General features: G+C 40.5%; 1 protein-coding gene across 9 annotated transcripts in view; it reads left to right on the forward strand.

Moving 5' to 3' along the window:
* Window positions 1-25,488, forward strand: part of LOC108275206 (neogenin) — a 136,729-nt gene that overhangs the window by 106,361 nt on the left and 4,880 nt on the right. For 2 of the 9 annotated variants that reach the window (XM_017485845.3, XM_017485850.3), the window contains exons 8-26: window positions 7,569-7,788; window positions 7,966-8,120; window positions 9,446-9,594; window positions 9,714-9,852; window positions 10,926-10,975; window positions 12,073-12,214; window positions 12,448-12,558; window positions 14,981-15,175; window positions 15,377-15,472; window positions 17,336-17,571; window positions 19,220-19,358; window positions 20,988-21,095; window positions 21,218-21,412; window positions 21,625-21,657; window positions 21,759-21,824; window positions 21,930-22,068; window positions 22,180-22,403; window positions 24,230-24,322; window positions 24,543-24,707. In XM_017485845.3, the coding sequence (XP_017341334.1) occupies window positions 7,569-7,788; window positions 7,966-8,120; window positions 9,446-9,594; window positions 9,714-9,852; window positions 10,926-10,975; window positions 12,073-12,214; window positions 12,448-12,558; window positions 14,981-15,175; window positions 15,377-15,472; window positions 17,336-17,571; window positions 19,220-19,358; window positions 20,988-21,095; window positions 21,218-21,412; window positions 21,625-21,657; window positions 21,759-21,824; window positions 21,930-22,068; window positions 22,180-22,403; window positions 24,230-24,322; window positions 24,543-24,707 (2,655 nt within the window). Of the gene's footprint in view, window positions 1-7,568; window positions 7,789-7,965; window positions 8,121-9,445; window positions 9,595-9,713; window positions 9,853-10,925; window positions 10,976-12,072; window positions 12,215-12,447; window positions 12,559-14,980; window positions 15,176-15,376; window positions 15,473-17,335; window positions 17,572-19,219; window positions 19,359-20,987; window positions 21,096-21,217; window positions 21,413-21,624; window positions 21,658-21,758; window positions 21,825-21,929; window positions 22,073-22,179; window positions 22,404-24,229; window positions 24,323-24,542; window positions 24,708-25,488 lie in introns of those variants that run through there. The other 7 variants (XM_017485846.3, XM_017485847.3, XM_017485848.3 and 4 more) reach the window with 7 other exon arrangements.

Consider the following 25,488-nt stretch of genomic DNA (forward strand, 5'->3'; position numbering starts at 1 on the left):
TAAGACCCCCGGTGGTTTTCAGGTTATGCAAATATCCTGTCAGGCACGCTCCTAACAATAATACTCATAATGACAGTTTTCCTGAATGCGGTTTTGTATTCTTTACCACCGAAAAACAATACAGGGTCTATTTATGACAGGTTTATGACAAGGTATATTCACTTGTCTAAGTTTTTTTTCATCTAATTCCACTGTTGTAAAGGTTTAAATGTAAATCTTTGAATATCAGTCTAGTACAGTATTGTAGTCAATACTGTCTCTGCTGAGACTAAAACAAGACCAAAATTAGGTTACCAATTAAGACCAAGACCCATAGCAACCAATACCAAGTCAAAACCAAGACACATAGCAACCAATACCAAGTCAAGACCAAGACCCTACCAACCACTATCAAGTCAAGACCATACTCATACCAACCAATACCAAGTCAAGACCAAGACCCCTACCAACCAATACCAAGTCAAGACCAAGACTCATACCAACCAATGCCAAGACAAGACCAAGACCCCTACCAACAAATACCAAGTCAAGACCAAGACCCCTACCAACCAATACCAAGTCAAGACCAAGACTCATACCAACCAATGCCAAGACAAGACCAAGACCCCTACCAGCAAATACCAATTAAGACCAAGACCCATACCAACCAATAACAATTCAAGACCAAGACCCTCCAATCAATACCAGTGTCAAAAGCAGGACCCATACCAACCAATACCAAGACAAGACCAAGACCCAAAACAAGACCATAACCCATACCAACCAATACCAAGACCAAAACCTGCCAAGACAAGGCCAAGCCCCAAACCGACCAAGACCCATATCAAACAATACCAAGACAAGACCAAAAGCTAAAGAGTACAAAACCATAATCCAGACCACATTCTGCTAGTTAGAAGCCCACTACAAATTATTAGCTTATTTGTTTTGTTGTTCTTGTTGTTGTTGTTTTCTTTTTTTAAACAATGCTACTGTAGATGTTGAAAAATCCACCTTGGGTCTGCAGCTACCAGCTGCCAAAACAGGTTACCACCTGTTTAAACTTGTAGACTATCTTTACCAGCTGGTGAGTTCTTTTCTTTTCCAGCTTTCTTATTACTAGACTAAATTGATCAATGAATGTTTGAAATTTTCTAATTGTCTTGTCTATATTATCTTATCTCATTACCTTATCTATATATTATCTAGAATATCTAGTTGCTGTGTTATTTTTTTAAAAACAACTTATTGCGGTTACCGTCTAGCAAAGACGGTCTACCAGTCTGCCCAGCTCAGTCTGTGCTTTGGAGCTGGTCAGATTAAACTAGATATTTCAGCAGGGTAGGTTGTTTTTACTCAATGTACACATTATCTAGCTACGTTAGCTAGTTAGTTACCTGTAAATGGTTCAGCAAATTAAACTTGGCAGATTGGCAGCCTTGAGACAGATATTGTACACCTGTTAGATACTCTTGAAGTTATCTAAACATGTTCTAATGTAACAACATACAGAGTATATTAAGGCAGAAAAAAAAACTAATTAAAAAGTTAGTTCTAGAAAGGCGCCATTTTATAGGATTGCCTTAAATTAGGTAAATGTATTTTTAATTAGTTCAAATGGAGACAAAATAGGTTTGAGACCAAGAGGAGATCAAGATGTGTTCTCAACACCTGTTTCTCATCCTGGTGTAGGATCTTTTTTGTAAATGCATTGATCATTTCTGTAAAGTGATATATATTTGTTACCTCAGCCTTCTTGCAGTGGAAGGTCTGGTATATATGGTTTCTTGTTATAGATCACTGAGCTATTTCGTTATTGCTATTTGTAGTGCTCTATTGAGACCTTGCAGCTCTTTTGTAGAGGTCACCTGTCAGATAGGTTTATGGGTGATGGGAAGATATAGCGCTGACTTGCAGTTCCCAGGTGTCCTGTTTGTATTTGCCCCAGACTGCAGACCTCTTTCTTTAGACATCACAGTAATGTGTAAACCTTCTGAACTATGAGAAAGGTCCATAAGCTTATGGGAAAAACATTTAAGCATGGTTTTCCAATGATTTCATGATTACAATGTTATTTTAGGCCATATCTGATAACATTTAAGAGTAATATCAGAGTACTCCTCCTGTGCACTTACCCATTTCCTGAATGTAGACATTCTCTTTAAAGAGCAAGGTTGATGCTCTACGTCAGTGGCTGTCCTGTGGAGAAAACTGTGTATATATATATTGCAAATGCATTGTCATTAGGGTGTGTATCCACCACCATCCTGTGCACCCACCTGCCTCATAGAGCCATTAATAAATAGAGCTTCTAATATTAAACAGCGTGTAGCAAGGTGAGGTGGGTAGACCTGCTGTGTTAGCAGTATTTTTGACTTTGTCCTCTGTGGCCTGTTGTCTTTCCCCTGCTGATCCATGACGTGTTTGGTGAGAGAGATATGCTGGGAAACTGTGACCTTGACCTTTTGGGTATGTACACTAGGTGGGTGATTTGACTGCTTAGGTTTTTAGCTGTTTGTGAGATGAGAGGAAATGTGGCTTTGGCGTGGCTCAGGGTCTGTTTTAATATACAGTCAGGTCTACTCTTTCTCTTGGTTACTGTTATTGAACTAATTCAAACAAACATTAGGGTCGCTGGATGAGAATCAAAAATGTATGTTACAGTTTGTATACAAAACATAAGAGCTAAATGAATCAGAAACCCTGTTGTCCCGAGTAATCAGAAAATATTGACCTTTCACAAAGCTGGAGCAGTGTATAAAAAGATACCAAACAGAGATAACAATAGGAATGCCATTTCCAAAAGTGAAATCCATCATTTAGAAATGGAGCAAACTCAGACATGAAGACGCTACCGAAGAGTGGAAGAGAAAAAAACCCACAAAAACATCCCTGCCAGAGACAACTACAGAACGCAGACGGAAAATAACTAGCTATATTTGAGTAGAAGTCCACACATTTCTTACATTCAGAATCCCCTTTTGGTGTTTGTTTTTTTTTTAAATATAAATGTCTTATATATATTGTATGTACGTACAGTATGTATGCTGTTAATGCCATACTATTTGTGACCATTCAACCTGCAGAAAAAACATTTGCAAGCAACTTATTTTTTTGGAAGCACCTTCTATACGATGAATAGCAACATTCTGTCATAAGCATACGATGCACATCAACACATCAAAACACATACGATGCACATCAACACATCAAAACACATACGATGCACATCAACACATCAAAACACATACGATGCACATCAACACTTCAAAACACATACGATGCACATCAACACATCAAAACACATACGATGCACATCTATACATCAAAACACATACGATGCACATCAACACATTAAAACACATACGATGCACATCTATACATCAAAACACATACGATGCACATCAACACATCAAAACACAGAGGATGCACATCAACACATCAAAACACATACGATGCACATCAACACTTCAAAACACATACGATAACATCAACACATCAAAACACATACGATGCACATCAACACATTAAAACACATACGATGCACATCTATACATCAAAACACATACGATGCACATCTATACATCAAAACACATACGATGCACATCAACACATCAAAACACAGAGGATGCACATCAACACATCAAAACACATACGATGCACATCAACACATCAAAACACATACGATGCACATCAACACATCAAAACACATACAATGCACATCTATACATCAAAACACATACGATGTACATCAACACATCAAAACACATACGATGCACATCTATACATCAAAACACATACGATGTACATCAACACATCAAAACACATACGATGCACATCAACACATCAAAACACATACGATGTACATCAACACATCAAAACACATACGATGCACATCAACACATCAAAACACATACGATGTACATCAACACATCAAAACACATACGATGTACATCAACACATCAAAACACATACGATGCACATCAACACATCAAAACACATACGATGCACATCTATACATCAAAACACATACGATGCACATCTATACATCAAAACACATACGATGCACATCTATACATCAAAACACATACGATGCACATCAACACATCAAAACACATACGATGCACATCAACACATCAAAACACATACGATGCACATCTATACATCAAAACACATACGATGCACATCAACACTTCAAAACACATACGATGCACATCTATACATCAAAACACATACGATGCACATCTATACATCAAAACACATACGATGCACATCAACACTTCAAAACACATACAATGCACATCTATACATCAAAACACATACAATGCACATCTATACATCAAAACACATACGATGCACATCGACACATCAAAACACATACGATGCACATCTATACATCAAAACACATACGATGCACATCAACACATCAAAACACATACGATGCACATCGACACATCAAAACACATACGATGCACATCTATACATCAAAACACATACGATGTCCATCAACACTTCAAAACACATACAATGCACATCTATACATCAAAACACATACGATGCACATCGACACATCAAAACACATACGATGCACATCAACACATCAAAACACATACGATGCACATCAACACTTCAAAACACATACGATGCACATCTATACATCAAAACACATACGATGCACATCTATACATCAAAACACATACGATGCACATCTATACATCAAAACACATACGATGCACATCTATACATCAAAACACATACGATGTACATCAACACATCAAAACACATACGATGCACATCAACACATCAAAACACATACGATGCACATCAACACATCAAAACACATACGATGCACATCAACACATCAAAACACATACGATGCACATCTATACATCAAAACACATACGATGCACATCAACACTTCAAAACACATACAATGCACATCAACACATCAAAACACATACGATGCACATCAACACTTCAAAACACATACGATGCACATCAACACATCAAAACACATACGATGCACATCAACACTTCAAAACACATACGATGCACATCTATACATCAAAACACATACGATGCACATCAACACATCAAAACACATACAATGCACATCTATACATCAAAACACATACGATGCACATCTATACATCACATCAAATGCTCTGCGACCAACATTATTTAACCAAGCCCTTTAACCAACATCTTCCACTACACTATTTGAATAAGATCGATATGTAATAAATACTTTGACCCCTTTCATGACATAGGATTAGACTTACCGGACTCATGAAGGAACTTCTGTTCTCAGCAATCGAAATCAGGCTTGCACGTCATGTAGTAATGTTGTTACTTTGTTGTTAATTCTTTAGGATACAGAGACGTAACTAGCATTGATTATCTTTTTAATTATATTTATCATTTCATGTGCAAACTTTTATGCTTGACTGTAACTTTATACACCATTAAGTTGTTATTAGAATTGACCCTTGGCTCAAATGTAGCACGTGGAAGTGTCATTTGAGCTAACAAATACATCCAGAGTTCATATTTACCGAGCAAATCCTGACACTGCATGTGATTAGTAATATATACATCTATATAGATCACTTTGTAAAGCACCCGGGTCAATAGACATCGTTTTAAATGGACTCTATAAATGAAATGTACTTACTTGCTTATTTACTATACACAAAGTTTTGGTGCTGATTTCTCACCCAGTCATCTTTGCAGCTTTTGGAATTTGCATTTCAGTTCAGTTCAGTTTTTGTTTTTATAGCACTTTTAACAATAGATATTGTCACAAATGAGCTTTACAGAAATGTATAAATTCGGGATATACATTTTAAATGGATAAATGTATCCCTGATGAGCAAGTCAGAGGCCAAGATGGCAAGGAAAAACGACATGAGGCAACATGAGGAAGAAACCTTGAGAGGAACCAGACTCAAAAGGGAACCCGTCCTCATCTGGGTGACACCGGATAGTGCGATTATGAATAATCCCCTTCTATAACGGTGTACTGCATGGTCAAAAAGTGCAAGTGTATAACCAGGAAATTCATTATAGTTTTCACATGAAGTCTGTTTTGTTGAACTTATCCAGTGTTCACTGATGGAGACTTGAGTGCAGAACTGTTTGTGGAAATTGCAGTCGTATAGCTATCTTCACGGGTTTTTTAGTAGTAACCTCCACAGTAATCTCATGTATCTTTAGACTGTCCACGTGGTGCCGTCCTCAGCAGTAGCGAGTCACAATTGTCCCATTTTGTATATCCAGGGTCTATCTAGGGTCCGCTATTAATATTGTAACGTAGCCAGATTAAAGACTGCTATTAATGGTGTATCTTGCTAGGAGAGGAGCTCCACTCTGTGGTCCTTGCGTGTGACAGACTCCAGCTGGCATTAGATGGGCATCTCGTTGCCAAGCGCTTCAGGCTGGCAGCCACCTCTTGTAGCTGTCGCTTTCCCTGCTTTAGCACCGACATTCATTCATGTGGTGAATGAACACATAGCCTACACAAAGGGTAATCCCCAACACACACTCCTGCTTAGGGTTTCTGTAGGAAATTATAGAGTTGGCTTTTAGCATTCAACACTTGGCTTGGCTTGAGCTTAACACATTTTATTTATTTATTTTTTTCAACTCTTCTATGCAAGACTTCACATAATCGTTGCAATTCCGTGTTTTTATATTTATTATTCTACTACAGTCACAATACATCACTAAGCTTTTCTCCAACCACATGCATTTTGTCTCTAATTACGCATCCTCTGTGCTTCTGGTTGTTGCTTGGAGCTTTGCTGTGAGATGCTCTTGTCTGCCTGACTGACTTTGTCTCTTGCCCATCCCACTGCAAATGAACATAATGAATTGCCTTGAGTATTCACCACGGGTCGTTTTCCAGTCTGCCGGGCCTCCAGGAAGAGAAAATGGGCTTGTCAGTATTCAGCAAGAAGAGTGCTCTTCTCTGTCTGAGGGTTTTGGGGCTGCATGGATGCGACTGCTGTTTTTACAAATGATACGGACAGCTCGATTTGAGTCATAAACCATGGACATAAGGCCAAAGGAACAGGAAAGAAGCAATCTGGAGTTGTTTTGTTGTATTAAGCACAGCACGATTGTATTTTTTAGAGAGAACGCTGCTGTGATTACTGTAGTAATTCTCAACTCTTCGATGGAATGCTTTTATGAATTTAGAAAAATGTATTTTGCTCTTTAATGTCAACAGCAAATGAACCTTTTTTTTTTTTTTTGCTGATATAAGATGCTTCCTGTCATCAGTCAGTGCCGTATTTGTGTGTTGTTCGGTCATTATGGGCCTTCTGCATGCAGGTCTACCGCGTGACTGCCTCTTATATCAGCTCCATCTCTTGCGCTCTCACGCCATTGTAAATTTGTAGTTTTTCATTTGTCTCTTATAGTGGAATGTTTGTGGTTTTGTGTTTTTATTTTTTTGTCAATTTTATGTTCTTTCCCCCCCCCTATTTTTCTCGCCCTCCTTTCCTCCGTCCCCACCTACGTATCTATTATTTACCCTCCCTGTCTCCCTCCACCTTCCCCCGTGATGTCTCCCTTGCGTACCCAAGACGTTGCCCTCCCCACATCTCCCGTCCCCTCACTGACCAGTGCCACTACTGACCATGTAGACTCCAGGGAGCGTTCAGGCTCCATCCCGTCACCCCCGCGCGACCTCGTGGCTTCACTCGTCTCCACCCGCTTCATCAAACTCACCTGGAGGCTTCCGGCCGAGCCGCACGGAGACAACCTCACCTACTCCGTCTTCTACAGCCTCAATGGTTCCAGCAGGTAGGAACTCCACACTGCTGCAAGACATGGTAGAGGCTAGGTGGGATCATCTTGTGTGGTAAATACTCAGCTATGCAGTTTAAGACTCAACACATAGCAACACAGCATCTTTATTTCAGCAGTGAGAGCAGAACTGTATCCCTCTTGTGCTTGCTCTCTCTCTCTCGCTCTCGACAGGGAGCGTGTTGAGAACACCACAGCTCCAGGAGAACTGCAGGTCACCATCGACAACCTCGTTCCTGACACTAAGTACACATTCAGGGTGGTGGCGTCCAACAGAAACGGCCTGGGTGAAAGCTCTGCTCCTCTTACAGTGGCCACCCAGCCTGAAGGTAAGCCACATGCACACACAGCCACACACATTCTGCCTTATAGCCTTCACCGCAAAGAGTAGAAACTTGGCCAAGACTCCTTTCCGACGTGCTGCCGCTCCACGCCGAAGCCAAACTGGACTTCCGTGCACCGAGTCCAATTTTACTCAAAACAAGCTGACCAGCAAACCAATGCTGAATTGAGCTAATGCAAGGGCTTTGCCCCCTTTCACACTGAAGCTTTCTGTCATTTTTGGCAAGGCTTGAGCTGCGTGTTGATGAAAACTCAGCCTAACGAGTACTCTTGGTGATATAGTGCCTGAAGACAGTAGCATTGCTTTCTCACACCTCCAGGGTCTCTACTTCAATCCTGAAACACGTTTACTGTTAGTGTGGAGTATCACACATCCTTTCTGTGTCCCTGTAGGTTTCCTCTGAGTTCTCTAATGTCTTCCCACCTCCCAGAAGCATGCAGAGACTCTAAATTGCCCCTATGTGTGAATGAGTTTGTGACCATGTATACATGGTCCCACTCCACGTTCAGCGTTCCCAGGACAGGCTTCGAATCCACTGTGACCCTGACCAGAATACAGCGCTTACTGAAGATGAATAAATGTATGAGGTCACTGTTACTGGATTTGCACGAGCTCTGCTTGTAATCTTTATAGCGAACGGCCAGTCATCCTTCTCATCGTAATTTCACGAGGATACATTACCATAAGCTTTAATGTTTCAGTTAATATGTTAATTAATAAGTTAATAATAAGTTCATTTTATACTCAATTATCTGTTTAATCCATGTGTGTTATTAATAGACCTGATCCTTTATTTTTTGGGTGAGTACACAATTGTATCATTGCCTTAGCTACTCAATTAAACACACCCTTTCCGCAGTGATCAGGAGCGGAAACCTGTGAGCTATACATCAGTGGCTGTAGATTTTATATCTCTTTGCATGCAAGCCTGTTATTCAAAGAAGCCTGTTGCGGTGGGAGTACATGTCACTGCTTTTCCTCAGTACCCTGTTATATATTTCAGTATAGAGGAGAAACCAGCAGCCAAGCAAAAGTGATGAAAGGCGAAAGTCAAACTGTAGCAAGTTAAAAGTTGAAGATGCACTTTGAAGATGTTCTCTGTGTTCCTGTAATAAATCTGAAGCTACCTCAGGATTGTCAAATTCACTTAAGAGACAAACACTCGGGATGAGAGGCGTAGTTTTATGATATAATGAAGCCTTTTGTCAGAACTCCAAGATGCGCCGAAAATATAGGATCATGGTTATAATTTTCTGTATATTTGGAGCCCTAGATTTCTAAAAAGCACGCTCTTTTATTTGGGGTTTCCAGTGCAGGTGCCAGGACCTGCTCCCAACCTGCAGGCTGTGTCCATTACATCCAGTACAGTCACGTTGACCTGGGAGAGACCACTCATGGGGAACGGAGAAATCCAGACCTACAAACTTTACTACAGTGAGAAAGGAAAGGACGTGGAACAGGTGAGACCAAGACACCAAGGCTGAAGAAAGTGATGTAACAAGACCGTCTGTGTGTATGTGGGTTGGTTTTTTTGTTTTGTTTTGTTCATAAAGCTTCTCTCCTTTTTTCTCTCTCTCAGGACATAGATGTTGTAGGTTTGTCTTACACAATGACAGGACTGAAGAAGTTCACAGAATACAGTTTCAGAGTCGTGGCTTACAACAAGCACGGACCTGGAGTGTCTACTGACGACCTGAGCGTCCAGACCCTTTCTGATGGTATCTTAATTTCATTGTTCGCTCATGATAAGTGATTTAATAATGTAATAATGCACGTAGTCTTGTACTCATGAACTCTCTTACCTTGAATATATCTTGAATTTACAGTACTTGTTATTCTATTTTAGTCTATATTATACTCAAAACGATCAACCTTGGCATTTACACGCAAATGCCCCCCCCCCCCCCCCCCCCCCCCCATCTGTAATAAGAATTTCATTTGATTAGGCTAATTTCGCAAAACACATAAATCCGGTTCAACGTGTTGCTTACCGATCACTGAGCTTTTTATTCCTCCGGGTTGAAGAGGGAGATGAGTGCTGTCACTGCAGGACCTCAGGGAAGACAGGGAGAGAGTGGCAGGTGGTGTAGTACAGCTGCGAAAGGAATGGTGGGGTCGGGGGGATAGGGTGTCTGAGAATATAAAATTAGAGAGTGAATGAAGAAATCCTTTATAAGCTCACACACACACTGAATTGGTTTCACACGTTTTTTTTGTTGTTGTTGTTTTTTTCCGCTTATACTGAAAACATACCCAGGGGCAGTGATTTCACTCCAGCAGTGCATGTTTATATCTCAACAGGCAACATATTGCTTGAGCTTAATTTAAAAATAAACACACACACACAATGGAATATAAACCCAAATAATCCAAATCAAATGTTTTTGAAAAACACAGATAACATCCTGTGGAGATACAGTGGTGCTTGAACGTATTTCTTCATGAATATGATGATCGTCATCCCATCGATTGAAAACACCTGACTTTAATGTCACCTTCATATTAACTGCTAACCTGAGACGTTCGCATACTTTTGCCACTCACTCATATGTAATATTGGAGCATTTTCCTCAAAAAATAAACGACCAAGTAGAATATTTGTCTCATTTGCTTAATTGGGATCTCTTTATCTACTTTTAGGACTTGCGTGAAAATCTTATGATGTTTTAGGTGACATTTATGCAGAAATATAGAAACTTTCAAGCACCATTGTAAGCAGTCATGCAATGAAGATTATGGTTTATTATTGGCTAGAGTACTGGAAAGCTAACAATGTTATTGGTTGTTGCAGTACCAGGAGCTGCACCTCAGAATATCTCTCTCGAAGTCCAGAACTCGAGGGTAAGTGCCACTTTGTGTGTAATGAACTGAGAAATTAAATATATATATATATATATATATATATATATATATATATATATATATATATATATATATATATATATATTTTTTTTTTTTTCTTGTCTTGTAACAGTAGAGTTGGCTTTAGCTTGTTCTAGCTCTGTCTGATATATTGAGATGGTCTAGTGGAGCATCTCATCTTTGCAGTGCAGTCAGTTGTCAGACTCTTTACACCAATCTGGGCGCTCATTGATTTCCTCCCACTGAGAAAACTAAGCCAAGCTCACTCGTTAATGTGCATCAGCGTCTTTAGGCGACCTCAAGGCATCTATAATATTTGCTTCAGATTCTTTGTGTCTAAACATAGATACAGACAGCGTGTATCTCCTGAAATGCGCACTGAAGTACATTATTCTGTTCTCATTAGAAAGCGAAGCTGAGCAGAGCAGAAGTTAGTAGTAATTGAGGAGGTGTTTTAATAATCATATCCAGCCTTCCAGAACATTTTGAAGAACGGTTCGGATGATAGACTAGATTTCCATTTGAATACTGTGCCGCGTCTTGCATCGTGCGTCTTGTAGATGGGAGACATGAAAAGTATAGGACTGTGTCTGAAATGACAAGCTACAAATATTGTTATTTTATATAAACAAATAAATATGTCCAAGTAGAGCATGGCAGTCAAAATGGGAAGGCGGGGGGGGGGGGGGGGGGGGGGGATTTATCATGTGCAGGGGAAGTGATGGCTTGACAGATAGGGCTCTGGGTTACTGATCAGAAGGTCGGGGGTTCAGGCCCCAGCACTGCCAAGCTCGCACTGTTGGGCCCTTGAGCAAGGCCCTTAACCCTCTCTGCTCCAGGGGCGCTGTATCATGGCTGACCCTGCACTCTGACCCCAACTTCCTGACATGCTGGGGTATGTGAAGAGAATAGTTTCACTGTCCTGTACTATAATGTATATGTGACCAATAAAGACTCATTATCATCATCCTGATACTGATGCTTTGACTCAGTGAGTTGTATGTTTTTAAAAAAATACATTTTCTTATGACTTCACGCTTATTCTCAGTTATTTTCTCCTTTATTTTGTACCACAGAGCATTATGGTACGATGGCAGCCTCCTCCTCCTGGCACCCAGAATGGGGAGCTGACGGGTTATAAGATCCGCTACAGGAAAGCTGGGAGGAAAGGAGATGCAGCTGAGATTATAACTAATCAACTCTTTCAGCTTATTGAGGGTAGGTTTAAAAACTTGTACAAATTTGAATTTTCAGGTTTAGTTTTATTGCTTCTGAGGTGGTTAAAAAAAACTTTTTTTTTTGCTCAGACTGAACAGATAGTTCTAATCAAACATTGATTAAATGTTGCTTAGTGAAATTGTACGGCATTTACAGTAAATCACTGTAAAGTAGAAAAAGCTCCTTAAAATAAGTGATTAGCTTTGTGCTGATCTGATTGTGTCTCGCTGTAGGTTTGGAAAGAGGTACCGAGTATTCATTCCGGCTTTCGGCCATCACGGTGAACGGTAGCGGCCCGGCAACCGAGTGGATCCCCACCGAGACCTTCGAGAACGACTTGGATGGTAAGTTCTTACAAACTGCTGACAAACAGAATCTGACTGTAATGTACAGAAATATCTCTGTTCTTTCATCTTACCTCCCAGTAGATATAGTGGAAACTTCTTGTTATTGATTAACGTGCTGGTTTGCCTGGCATATAAGAGCGTACGAGTTTATTAAACACAGCTCAAATAAAGGCACGCAGGAAGACTGTAGCTCATCAATACTGAAAGATGTATTGAATAATTCAGCGCTTTCTTTTCTCCCTGCTCTCAGGAGTCTATAAAGCTGTACTCCTGACTGTCCTGACTGATTCTGACAGCACTCTCACCTGTAATCAGCTGCTGTATAAGGCTACGTATCAGAAATGGGATGTGTTGAAGGGAAATGCATGGGTTTATGGGTCAATAACGCTATAGTGACTAACGTGTCATGCAGCAAATTTTCACCTCATTTGTATTATTTATGTATTATTGTTATAAAATAATTTATAATGCATTCACAAGTTTATAATGTTTGAAACATTTCAAAACCATGTTAGAGGCCATGGTGGCTGAGTGGTTAAGGTTCTCGGGGCGGCTGTGGATCAGGTGGTAGAGTGGGTTGTCCAAGTTGCTCAAGATGACAAGCTAGCGCCTTGCATGGCAGCTCTGCTGCCATTGGTGTGTGAGTGTGTGTGTGTGTGAATGGGTGAATGAGAACCAGTGTAAAGCGCTTTGGATAAAAGCGGTATGTAAGTGCAGACCATTTACCATTTCCGAGATACTGGTTATAGGGCACTGGTTTACAGTCAAGCTATCACTGATGAACCTTAAACAAAATCCCTTAACCCTCGAATGGGAAGTCGATGCTTGGAATTTTGTCATTTTAGTCTTCCTTGTATTCAGGCTACAAAGTTTTTGTTAGCAACTAGCTACCCAGCTAACTGTGATGAGTGATGTATATTTCCCCCCTCAAAATGGCTAATATATAGCAGGTATAGCTATATATATATATATATATATATATATATATATATATATATATATATATATATATATACACGGTTTACGTCTGAACTCGGAGGAACTCTGAGTCGAGAAGACCACCCAAAGTTTCCAAGTAGCAATTCCGAGTTGGGGGGCAGTTTATTAAATTTGTTCCTGATCGGAGATCGGGAATTATGAGTTACGACCTCATAAAAACATGACTGCTCGAAGCATAAACAGTAAACAAAGTAGCACGTCCTACACGTCTTAAATGCGACAGCTTTAACCGTAGCTACTTTCCGTCCCGGGTTATGCGGAGCCTAAAAAGATGGTACGTGTCTGATATTCATGTTATATTTTTGCTTTTCGTGTTTGTTTTAGCAGTATTTATAGTGCCAGTAGAGCATTATTTTGTAAGCGTTTCCCCCATTTACATAATCTGTAAATGTTTCAGCTCCATCCTTCCTCCTTTATGTTTTAAGCCAAACCGAAGTCAGCTGTCATCCTTATGGGGAGATAAAAATCATTAAAAATACAACACTCGGCAGAGTCGATAGAAATTGGGACACAGAATTTCTTGGCTTTAAAGTACAGCTTCCCCTCCACTGTACTCTATATAAAACTGTGGGGAAAAATTCCACATCTTTTTGCCTGAGAGATTTCTGTAGGCTGTTTAGAGAAAGGTTGTGCTTGTTCCTGTATAGGACAATGATGCATTTGAATTAAGGCTGGTATAGAAGAAAGGAATGCTATCTCCATCCAAAAATCCTACACTACATGGAAACATACCACAACCTCTCCATTTGCTCAGTATGTTCATTCTCTCTTGGCATAAGTTAGGTGTAGATCTCAGGCACCTTCTTTAGCCTACAGAATCTATACAGAAACTCAGAGAGCGGTCTGGCTTCTGCACCATGACAATGGAGGCTGAGGAACAGCTAGATCTCCACACTCTGATTTTCCACATCTTCTTCTCAATGGCTCTCCAGAACCGGTTCCATTCATTCTTGGGGCATCAGGACTTTGTGGCTGTTTGGGTAGACCAGGTGGAGTGATCTGCCCTGTCATTGTGTAGAGCCCTTGGCAGGTCTCCAGAAACTTGCATTTGACAAAGGGTGACCTGTGCTCTCTGGGCCTCCTGTATAGGTTCTTGAACACAAACAATACCATTCTCAGACTCATCTTATGGTTGTAAACAGACATGTGACTTCAACATACCTGGAAGAGCACACAAGGTGTTTAACAGAGAATCCGGCAGCCCAGTTGAAAAGAAAGACCGGCTCCTGAGCAGAGGAATATTCTGCCATGACAAATATGTATTTGTCACCATGCACTGAAGTGTTCTTATCCGAGTGTCAATGCGGTCATTGGGACAATTAGGGACAACTCCGGTGCGGTGGTACCCATGACTGTTGCCTACTGGGAAGTGAGTGTACTTCATAATCGCACTACTGACATCTAATACGGTATATTCCAGAGTCTCAGGTACCTGGAGTGCCCAGTTCACTGCACGTGCGTCCGCTGGTGAATAGCATCGTGGTGAGTTGGACACCTCCAGAAAACCAGGACATCGTAGTGAGAGGCTACAGCATCGGCTATGGTATAGGCAGTCCTCACTCGCAGACCATTAAAGTGGACTACAAACAACGCTACTACAGCATTGAAAACCTGGGTGAGTGGCGTACTTTCAAATTTCATTATGGGTAATTTTCCTAATTACAGTAATGATCTGTTCAAAAAAGCAGATTTTTAGATTACTTTTAAGTACTACCTTTAAAATACTAGCTTGACTAATTTGAAGGAGGAATTGAATAATGAAAGATAAGTGTGTGTTATGGGACAGTGATTTATTTCCTGGTGTCTGCCTCTCCAGACCCAAGCTCACACTATGTGATTACGCTGAAGGCCTTCAACAACATGGGTGAGGGAATACCTGTGTACGAGAGCGCCATCACCAGGCCTCAATCAGGTATACACACTCATCAGTATTTGTTGGATATTAATTCGGCTTTGCCCATAAATGTTTCGTTATTAACAGAAAAAATAATATAAGGAAGGTGGTTGGTTTGGTGGGTTGTTTGTAGAACCTGCAGCTAAAAATCAGTCAGTACGTTTACATGGACAACAATAATCCGATATTAACCCGATTAAGACGATACTCTGATTAAGAAACTAACATATAAACAGCGATTTTTTATTACCTTAATCCGACTAAAGTCATACTCGAAGTAAACACAAATCGAATGAAGACATGTGGAGTATTCCTGTTTTATTCACATTACAGACATGTAAACACCTTAATCACACTATTCACGTCGTGTGAGAGTTTTCACCACGTTTTGCGACAGGACACGTACACACACGGCAGCGCTCAACCGTTTTACTGCAAACAAGAGAGCACGGCTGCGTCCCAAACCGCATACTTACTGCTATGTAGTAGGAGAAATACATGTATCTCAGCTACTATACAGTAGGTAAGTACGCGGTTTGGGACGCAGCCTACGGCTTCAAGCAGTCGTCTATTTGCCCGTACAGCATGGAAAATAATTGACCGCACTTGAAGCGTTCGTAAAATTAAAAATGAAACACCCAAAACTGTATACGGTACCATAACGAAGACCAACTGTATGTCGATACGTGGAATTCTGGATGGAACGTCGGACGGCGTGGGGCGGGGACGTAATGACGTGTGCTGTTAATCTAATTATGTTCTATAACATGTAAAACGGGAACATGAAAGGAACCTTTAAAAGAGACTCATGTAAACACCTTAATCAGAATATTGTCTTATTCAGAATAAGCTCAATGTTTAGATTGCTGCTGTCCATGTAAACGTAGTCATTGTCACAGGGCTTTGGTACAAATTTTATGTATTGCACCTTTCTGCAGAATTGCTTTTTCTTATCTACAGTACGGTGTAATGCCTGTCTAAACTCTTTACAGCATACACAAAAACGGCCACAACCCCTCCATTTGTAAAGGTTTCGAGTAAAGCGTGTTTGTAGGGATGCAAAAGCCTTTGTTTGGAGTTCAGTTCGATTCTCCTCCCGAGTAGAGATGTTCTCGACGTTCATTTTCTTTTACCGCGTGAGTGCAGCGTCAGTCGCTCAGGAATCTGTCTATAGCTTTGGAACTGTAGCAATTCCCCATATGTCAGCTGGTTTGAAGTGTGCGTATCTGTAGGAAGGCAATTCTTCTCCTTTCCCAGTACTCTCGTGACATCTCTCTCTCGCAGTTGATCTAGAGAAGAGCACCAAAGAGGCAGGAAGAGAGAGAGCGCTCTTGCAGGAACCCCGCTGACCTGTCAAGCTCACCTCAAAAGTTTGGAAAGTCTTTAGGGACAGATGTGAGAGCATAGAACATCAGCTAACCCTGACCTAGAAATAAACAGCTAGTTGGCAGACAAGCTCAGTTTTAAATGTTTATAGCATTTGTGCATCTGATCCACCTGATAGGATCTTAACCAGAAATACACATGGAGTCCTTTTGTGATCATTTGTCCTCACTCAATATACAGTACCATAAAGTACAGAGCATTACATGTGAAGGTGTAGACTGTGAGATACTTGCATTTGCTGTTAAATGTTGTAGTGCTGTTTGAAACATTTTCACTTGTGAGGGTTGGTGTTCCGGCTCTAACACGATCTCTCTTTTTCTCTTTGCCCTTCTTACGTTACATTCATCCCCACCCATTTACATCCCACCCTGCTACCCTCCTGCTTCTTCCATCATTATGTTGCTGATGCTTTTTTATAATCCATTGCTTGTTTCATGGTGTTTTTTTGTTTTGGTATTTTTTTTTGCGCTTGAATACCATATTTGCTGCTGCCAGGTCCCATAGAGCCAGATATTGATTTATTTAAAATGTATCATCATACCCCTCACACCCCAGCGCCCGAGCCTTCCCCCATGCTTCCCCCAGTGGGCGTGCAGGCCTCCGTCATCAGCCACGATGCCATCAAAGTCTCCTGGGCTGATAACTCGCTGTCCAAGAACCAGAAGATCACCGACTCCAGATATTACACAGTTCGCTGGAAGACCAACATACCAGCCAATACCAAATTTAAGGTACTACAATACAGACACACAGGAAAGGAAAACTTTATTGTGGTTATTGGCAGTGGTGTATAAAAATCAATAAAACTCTTATGTGAAAGCCATTGAAATCATAAATTTGTTGTACTTACTCATAATGGCACCACTTTCCACCAGTTGTATTTTTCCAAGGCTTACAGTGCCTCCAAGTGGGCAAGTCTTCAAATTGCATTTAAATCATAAAAACATTGAGCTGTGTATTTGAATACAGTCATGATAGTGAACATGTTAGATAAGAAGAAGAAGAAGAAGCCTTTATTAGTCACATATACATATGCACAGTGAAATACTTTTCTTCGCATACCCTAGCATGTCATGAAGTTGGGGTCAGAGTACAGGGTCAGCCATGATACAGCGCCCCCTGGAGCAGAGAGGGTTAAGGGCCTTGCTCAAGGGCCCAACGGTGGCAGCTTGGCAAGTCTGGGGCTTGCCTAAGTATGTTTCGACATTTTACTACACTGAAAAAAATTCCTTTCTTGAAGCAAGCTAGACACGCTTCAATCTAGATAAAGTGTACTAAAATCAAGCAAACAAAATCTGCCAGTGGGGTAGGCAAAACTGACTTTGTAAGAATTCTTGAAAATAGCATAAATATCGAGTCACTAAAATCTTAGGATCTTAAAACTAGACACAAATGCCAACATTTTAGCGAGTCGTGCTTATTACAAGCAATGAAAACTCAGTTATTCAAGACAGACGTACTTAAAATGAGTATTTTGGTCTCTTGATTGAGCTGAATGAGAATTTATCACTTAATCTAAGATTCATCATTAGAAGGAGAAAAAAAACATACAATAAGACAATTTCTTCAAACAGCATAATAATAATAATAATAATAATAATAATAATGTTTGTATTAAATTAAGGCACCAGAAGTATTATTTTTAGCATTTTTATTGACACAGATTATAGAAGGCAACAGGTACAAGCGCAGATTTTTACTGAATAGTTTGTGACAGTGCAAAACAAACAACCAAAACTGTGAAAACATGAAACAATGGACATAAACTTAACAGTGGACACAAGGTAAAAACATGCGGACTATGAGAGCGACTGTAAGACACATGACAACAACTAAAGCTTGACAATTAGATGCTGAAAAACTAGAACTTCTATAGGGGTGCTTATTAGGGGGTAACACAGAACAGGTGTGAGTGATCAGTACGACATGTGACATGGTCACGTGACATGCTGGGGCTGATGGGTAATGTGTGGATTTCAGCATAATCATGACACAGAGCTGCTTCATTGAAAAACTGAAGTGTGCGAGTGGTCTTAGTCTTAAAATAAGGGCGATCATCTTGTTCCTCTGCTGGAATATTATGCAAACCATTGTTATAGTGTGTTACTGGTTAAATCTAGCTTAATGTTTGCTGGAATATCTTATTAAACCAAAGTTAGATATATTTTCTTAATATGAGATTACTTTTCTCATGCTAAAAATGCTTGACTAGATTATTTTTCCTTTTACACAAAATATAAGATTTATTTCCCCAGAAATAAATTTGTTTTTGTTTTTTGTTTTTTTTACTTTCTTGAAATTCCTTTTTTTGCAGTGTATGTCTTAATATAATAACCTAGGATCTTGTTTGCTTATCGTGTATTCTGGTTGTGTGTACAGGTTGCAAACACCACCACTCTAACATACACAGTCACGACCCTGAAGCCCAACACGCTGTACGAGTTCTCAGTCATGGTGACCAAGGGTCGGCGCAGCAGCACGTGGAGTATGACTGCTCATGGCACCACCTTGGAGACCCGTAAGAACTTCCGCTCGGACTCGCGCATCTGTCGAATAGCAACCTGCCGGATATAGTCTCACTCACTCTGTTTATCACAGACAGCGTACATTTATACAAATCAAGTGATTTTTCCCTCTAAATGAGGTCTGGGGAAATCTCACAGCAACTAAATTCTGGAAAACAGCCAAAAATAAACTGTAAAAAAAAAAAGAGTAAGATTTCTGCCAGTAATGAAATGTGTTTCACCAAAAAACTGTGGAAACGTTTTTAATTTGAGATACTAACCTCTCCTTGGCTGTCTGCCTACGAAGATCACACAGTTCCTTTCACAATTTGATTAAGTCATTGCTGGATTATGGACATAATTCTAATCAGTTCAGTTTCTAATTAGATACTGGTTGTCAAAATGTCCCTGATGCTCGTGTACCGAGAAGAGCGCTTACACACCGTGTAAACATGACCGCATACGTTTAAAATGTTTACATTTACATAATAAAATGACCTCTATAACAAGAAATGTATTCAACAAAACTGACTGAGTTAATCAGCGATTATTTCCACATCAGTTTAAGAATAGACAAAATATGCCGTAAGTAATTTTGACCTCATGTGATGAGTCAGAGTTTAATTTGGATTACTCAAGATAATCAAAATAAAAATCACCCATTTCCCCATTGTTAAAGTATGATTGTTTAAAATTTGGACGTTATTGTGTCGCATAGGTGGATTAAGTTATAAATATAGAGGTAGGTGAGGTGTCTTTAAGTTGGAATTGGATTGGAATCTCCTTCTCCCTTTTCACTAATGCAGAAAGTGGATAAGATACATGGTTCTGGTTGAGATGATATGTTTCTGGTTGAGATGATATATGTTTCTGGTTGAGATACATGGTTCTGGTTGAGATGATATATGGTTCTGGTTGAGATGATACATGGTTCTGATTGAGATGATACATGGTTCTGGTTGAGATGATACATGGTTCTGGTTGAGATGATGTATGGTTCTGGTTGAGATGATATATGGTTCTGGTTGAGATGATACATGGTTCTGGTTGAGATGATATATGGTTCTGGTTGAGATGATACATGGTTCTGGTTGAGATGATGTATGGTTCTGGTTGAGATGATATATGGTTCTGGTTGAGATGATACATGGTTCTGGTTGAGATGATGTATGGTTCTGGTTGAGATGATATATGGTTCTGGTTGAGATGATACATGGTTCTGGTTGAGATGATGTATGGTTCTGGTTGAGATGATACATGGTTCTGATTGAGATGATACATGGTTCTGGTTGAGATGATACATGATTCTGATTGAGATGATACATGGTTCTGGTTGAGATATATGGTTCTGGTTGAGATTATAGATGGTTCTGGTTGAGATGATATATGGTTCTGGTTGAGATACATGCAAAAGAGAAGCATATTTTACTTCAGGAAGAACTCTAGGCTCCAGAACTAGTAGAAAAGCAAATCAAAATTTGACCAAAAGGGTTTTCCCAGGCTGCCACGCCAATCTCATTGTAAAAATAAATAAATAAATAAACTAAACAAAAAAACAAACCTGTTAATATTATCACCATGAATAATGAATAACCTGTGAAGACAAAGCCGGGCCTCAGAGTTACAGATTTTTATCTCCTCAGTTCCCACATCCGCCCCTAAAGATGTCACAGTGGTGAGTAAAGAGGGTCGTCCGCGCACCGTCAACATCAACTGGCAGCCACCATCAGAGGCCAATGGCAAAATCACAGGTAGCTCAACATGGCTTTTAACACTGACACACCACCAACTTATTTCCTTATTGAGGATATTTTATTTGCTCTTCTTGGTTTTCGATTTTGATCTCGATTCCGTCCTCCACCTCTTACTCCAGGCTACATAATTTACTACAGTACGGATATGAATGCGGAGGTACATGACTGGGTTGTGGAGCCAGTGATGGGGAACAGACTGACCCACCAGATCCAGGAGCTCACGCTAGACACCACGTATTACTTTAAGATCCAGGCACGCAACTCGAAAGGCATGGGGCCTCTCTCTGATACAGTGCACTTCCGCACACCCAAAGGTATAATAAGACCGACCTGAGAGCCACGTATAGCTGATTAAAATATCCTGGAATGGTTCTTGACGATTGGAAATGAAAACGCTGGCAGAAAATTCATGTTCTGGATTTAAAAATGTCAGACGTCGTAGGTCTGTCCGTATGCATTACCCTCTCCTGAGTCATAACTACACTTTCCTCACCTCTTCTCTCTGGCTTTTGTGTTCTTCTTGCAGCTGAGCCCTCCGACAAAATGTCAAGTGACCAAGGTAACTGTTTTCTTTTGTATGTCTGTCTATTTCTCTTTCTTTCTGCTCTTGGAAGAATGTACACACACGGTTTGCTCCTAACTCTATAACCTTGTCGTCAGTAGGCTTTCAGGGGAAGCCAGGTGGACGTTCTCCAATGCCAGACCATGGGTTTGGATCCTCTTTAGGTAAATATACAACGCTTTTACGTACTTTTCTCTCTCGCTCACACTCTCGCGCACACACACACACACACACTCACTATTTCCTTTCATTCACATACACCCCCCCAGATAAGCCAGGAATCACAGGCAGTCAGGAGAATCATATCCTGGTGATCATCATCATCGTTTCTGTGGGAGCGTTCACCATCATCACCGTGGTAGTGGGTGCAGTCCTGTGTACACGCCACTCCAACTCCCATCAGAAAAAGTAAGCATTTACACCCCTCTTCTCCACACATAGTCGTGAGATATACAGTATACTTCTGTGTAAACGTTATGTAAATAATTCTATGATCGGCTGTTTCCTGCTCCTCTGTAGGAAGCGAGCTGCCAGTAAGTCCAGTAATGCCTCTCACAAGTATAAAAGCACCTCTAAAGACCTGAAACCTCCGGACTTGTGGATCCATCACGAGCGGCTGGAGATGAAGTCTATCGACAAATCACCTGAGCCCAACGTGGTGATGACGGAGACGCCCATCCCCCGCAGCACACACGAGGCGTCCAGTGGCGAGGCTGCACACCAAAGACCAAACACGTACCGAGGTATCGCGTACAATATATTATAATGCCGTAAATGCTTACACAGTTCATCTTGCTCTAAATGGTTGGTTAGGGTTAGAGGAACTTCTTCCCCATGAATGGTTTTAAAATGAACTGAACTGTGTGTCTCTGAAGATCAATCTTAGCTCTTCACAACTGTGGCAGACCTGCAAATTACTGCTGATGTAGCGTACCTGAACTACATAGCTGTTTCAGTTCACGCTGGCAGAGGTGCCAACATCTACAGTTTTATTTCTAACCCTCGTCAGAGAAATACGCGTCCCTCGTTTTTCAGCTAAAGCAGACTGAACGTGGGGAAAAAAAATTCTCCTGGTTGAGAACACCCAAGTCACTAAAGGTGAAAGTCAACGGGACATGAGACACGTTTGTGTCCGGTAGCGATTACGTTTCGCTTCACTCCGACCTGTGAATTGGCGAGCCTCAGTGGTGTGAGACGATAGAATACAAGTGTATACCAAATATACAACGTATACAACATATACAAAATATACATTTTGTATACGTTAGTAATAAAAAGAGCTAGGCTTGATGGAGACGGATTCAACCCTGTCAACGCTTCACTACAGTCCCCTCTGAGACTACTGGAACGGCGAGGCCGATTCGTTTGATTGTGCTAGAGGTACACCAAAGACATTTGGGTTTGAGATCAAAAGATGGATATGAAACGAGAGTTTAGGACTTCAGCTTTTATTTCCTGGTATTTACAGCGACGTGGTAAACAACATAAAACGTAGAACCTTTCGTATTAGACCACAACATTTTAAGGCGAGGAAAAGTATAGGGACAGATGAATCTTAAAATAAATAACACTTAGTATTTGGTTGCATATCCTTTGCTTGGAATAACTACATCAAGCCTGCGACTCTTTGACCAAAATGATTGGTTTCTTTTTTTGAGATGCTTTTCCAGGCTTTTACCACAGACTCTTTCAGTTGCTGCTCAATTGGATTAAGGTCTGGCTTTCTGATTCTTACTGCTGATGAGTGGTTTGGCCTCTGTATCTCTGCTCTTCTGGATCGTGATAACTTCACCCCTGCCCTGTGGAGGTTGTTGGTGATGTAACTGACTGTTGTTTTTGGGTTTTTCTCCACAGCTCTCACAAAGTTTCTGTCATCAGGTGTTGTTGTTTTCCTTGGACGACCCATTCGGTGTCTGTTGTTCAGTACACTAGTGGTTTCTTTCTTTATCAGGACATTTCAAGTTATTGTATTGGCTGTGCTCAGTGTCTCTGCAATGCCTCTGATTGATTTCCTCTCTTTTCTCAGCTTCAAAATGGCTTGCTTTTCTCCCATAGATAGCTCTCTGATCTTCATGTTGGTTTGTCCTTTTTCACAGAAAATGTGATGTCTTCACACGTGAAACTGAAGGCTAAAACCAATAGTAGATGTTCAGAACTATTTATTGTTTAAATCTAACAGGACACACCTGGGTAACAAGATACCTATCAGTCACATGCGCTAGTATTTTTGCTTGTCTAAAAATTGGGTGGTCTGATGCAAACTGTGCTATGTTCTATGTTAACACATCTACATATAAATACCAGGAAATAAAAGCTGAAATGATCATTGAACTCTCTTCTCATGATCATCTTTTTATCTCAAATCCAAATGTTTTCAGTCTAAAGCAAAAAACAAATGAATCAGCCTTGACATTCCAGTAGTTTCGAAAGTTACTGCATGTATGAAAGCTTGCCACCCTGAAGAAGAACATTAGGATATTATTAATTAATCGTGCATGACAGGTCGTAGGTATAAATTGTTTGTTTGTGGAGGTTGTGTATGAGCAGTGCTTTGTCGGTGTGTTTACAGGTCATGAGGTCGAGGAAAGCGTGTCTACACTAGCAGGAAGAAGGGGAATGAGACCCAAAATAATGATGCCCTTCGACTCACAGCCTCCACAACGTAAGCTCAGAGAAATCTGTTCTATTACAAACCTGAACTGAATAAACTGAAGGTCCGGTGCTGCTGCGAGAGCTCGCCCTTTGCGTTTCAAGGATGTTTTGGGAAAGTCAGTCATTGATTTTTCTTTCATCTAACCAGAGTGTGAAGTTTCTCATTGCATGTTCCAGCTTGTGTTTACTTGTGTTCGTTGACACGCATCATTTGCCTTGCACGTTCTCAGCTGTCATTAGCGCACATCCCATCCACTCTCTTGACCACCTTCATCATCACCACCATCATCACTATCACCCTCCACCGCGTGGTTACCTCCATCACCAGATCAGCCTGAGAGCTCCTGCTACGCCCTCTTCCTCTGGCCCTTATTTAGACAGACCTTCTTCTTCAGGTGAGACACGTGTGTTGAGGTCGTGTAAGAGGAATTCGCAGGTACATACCCTCCCAAAGTACAACAACAGCAAGGCCAATTCTATTGTTTTCACTTATACATTGAAGACATTTGGGTTTGAGATCAAAAGACGAATGAATGAGCTGACAGATCAGCTTTTGTTTCGTCATGTTTACATCTAGACGTGTTAAACATCTCAGAACATGGCACCTTATGTTTGAACACACCCATGTTTTCAGGTGATAAAAACGTTGTAATATGTGACTGATAGGTGTTTCTTGCTGCTCAGGTGTGTCCTGTTAAATTGATTGCTTAAAGAATGAATAGCTCTAAAGGTCTACTCTTGGTTTGAGCCCTAGGTTCATTTGTTGTTAAAAAGAATAAACCAGAGACCAAAGAGTTGTATATGAGAGAAAATCAAGCCATTTTGAAGCTGAGAAAAGAGGGAAGATCTATCAGAGCCAGTGGACATAGGGCATATACATAGCCAATACAACAATTTGGAATGTCCCGAAAAAGAAATGGGGGGGGGGGGGGGGGTTTGGGGGTACGCAACCAAATATTAAGTGTTATATACTTTAAAACTTATCTGTTCCCATACTTTTGCTCACCAAAAAATCGTGTGGTCTGATACAAAAGGTTTTATGTTGTTTAACATGTCTAGATGTAAATACTATGAAATGAAAGCTGAAATGATAAACTCTCGTCTCATATCCATCTTTAGATCTCAAACTGAAATGCGTTTGGTCTACAGTACAAACAAACGAATCGGCCTTTCGGA

Source organism: Ictalurus punctatus, chromosome 14 (assembly GCF_001660625.3).
Source record: "Ictalurus punctatus breed USDA103 chromosome 14, Coco_2.0, whole genome shotgun sequence".
Classification (NCBI taxonomy): Eukaryota; Metazoa; Chordata; class Actinopteri; order Siluriformes; family Ictaluridae; genus Ictalurus; species Ictalurus punctatus.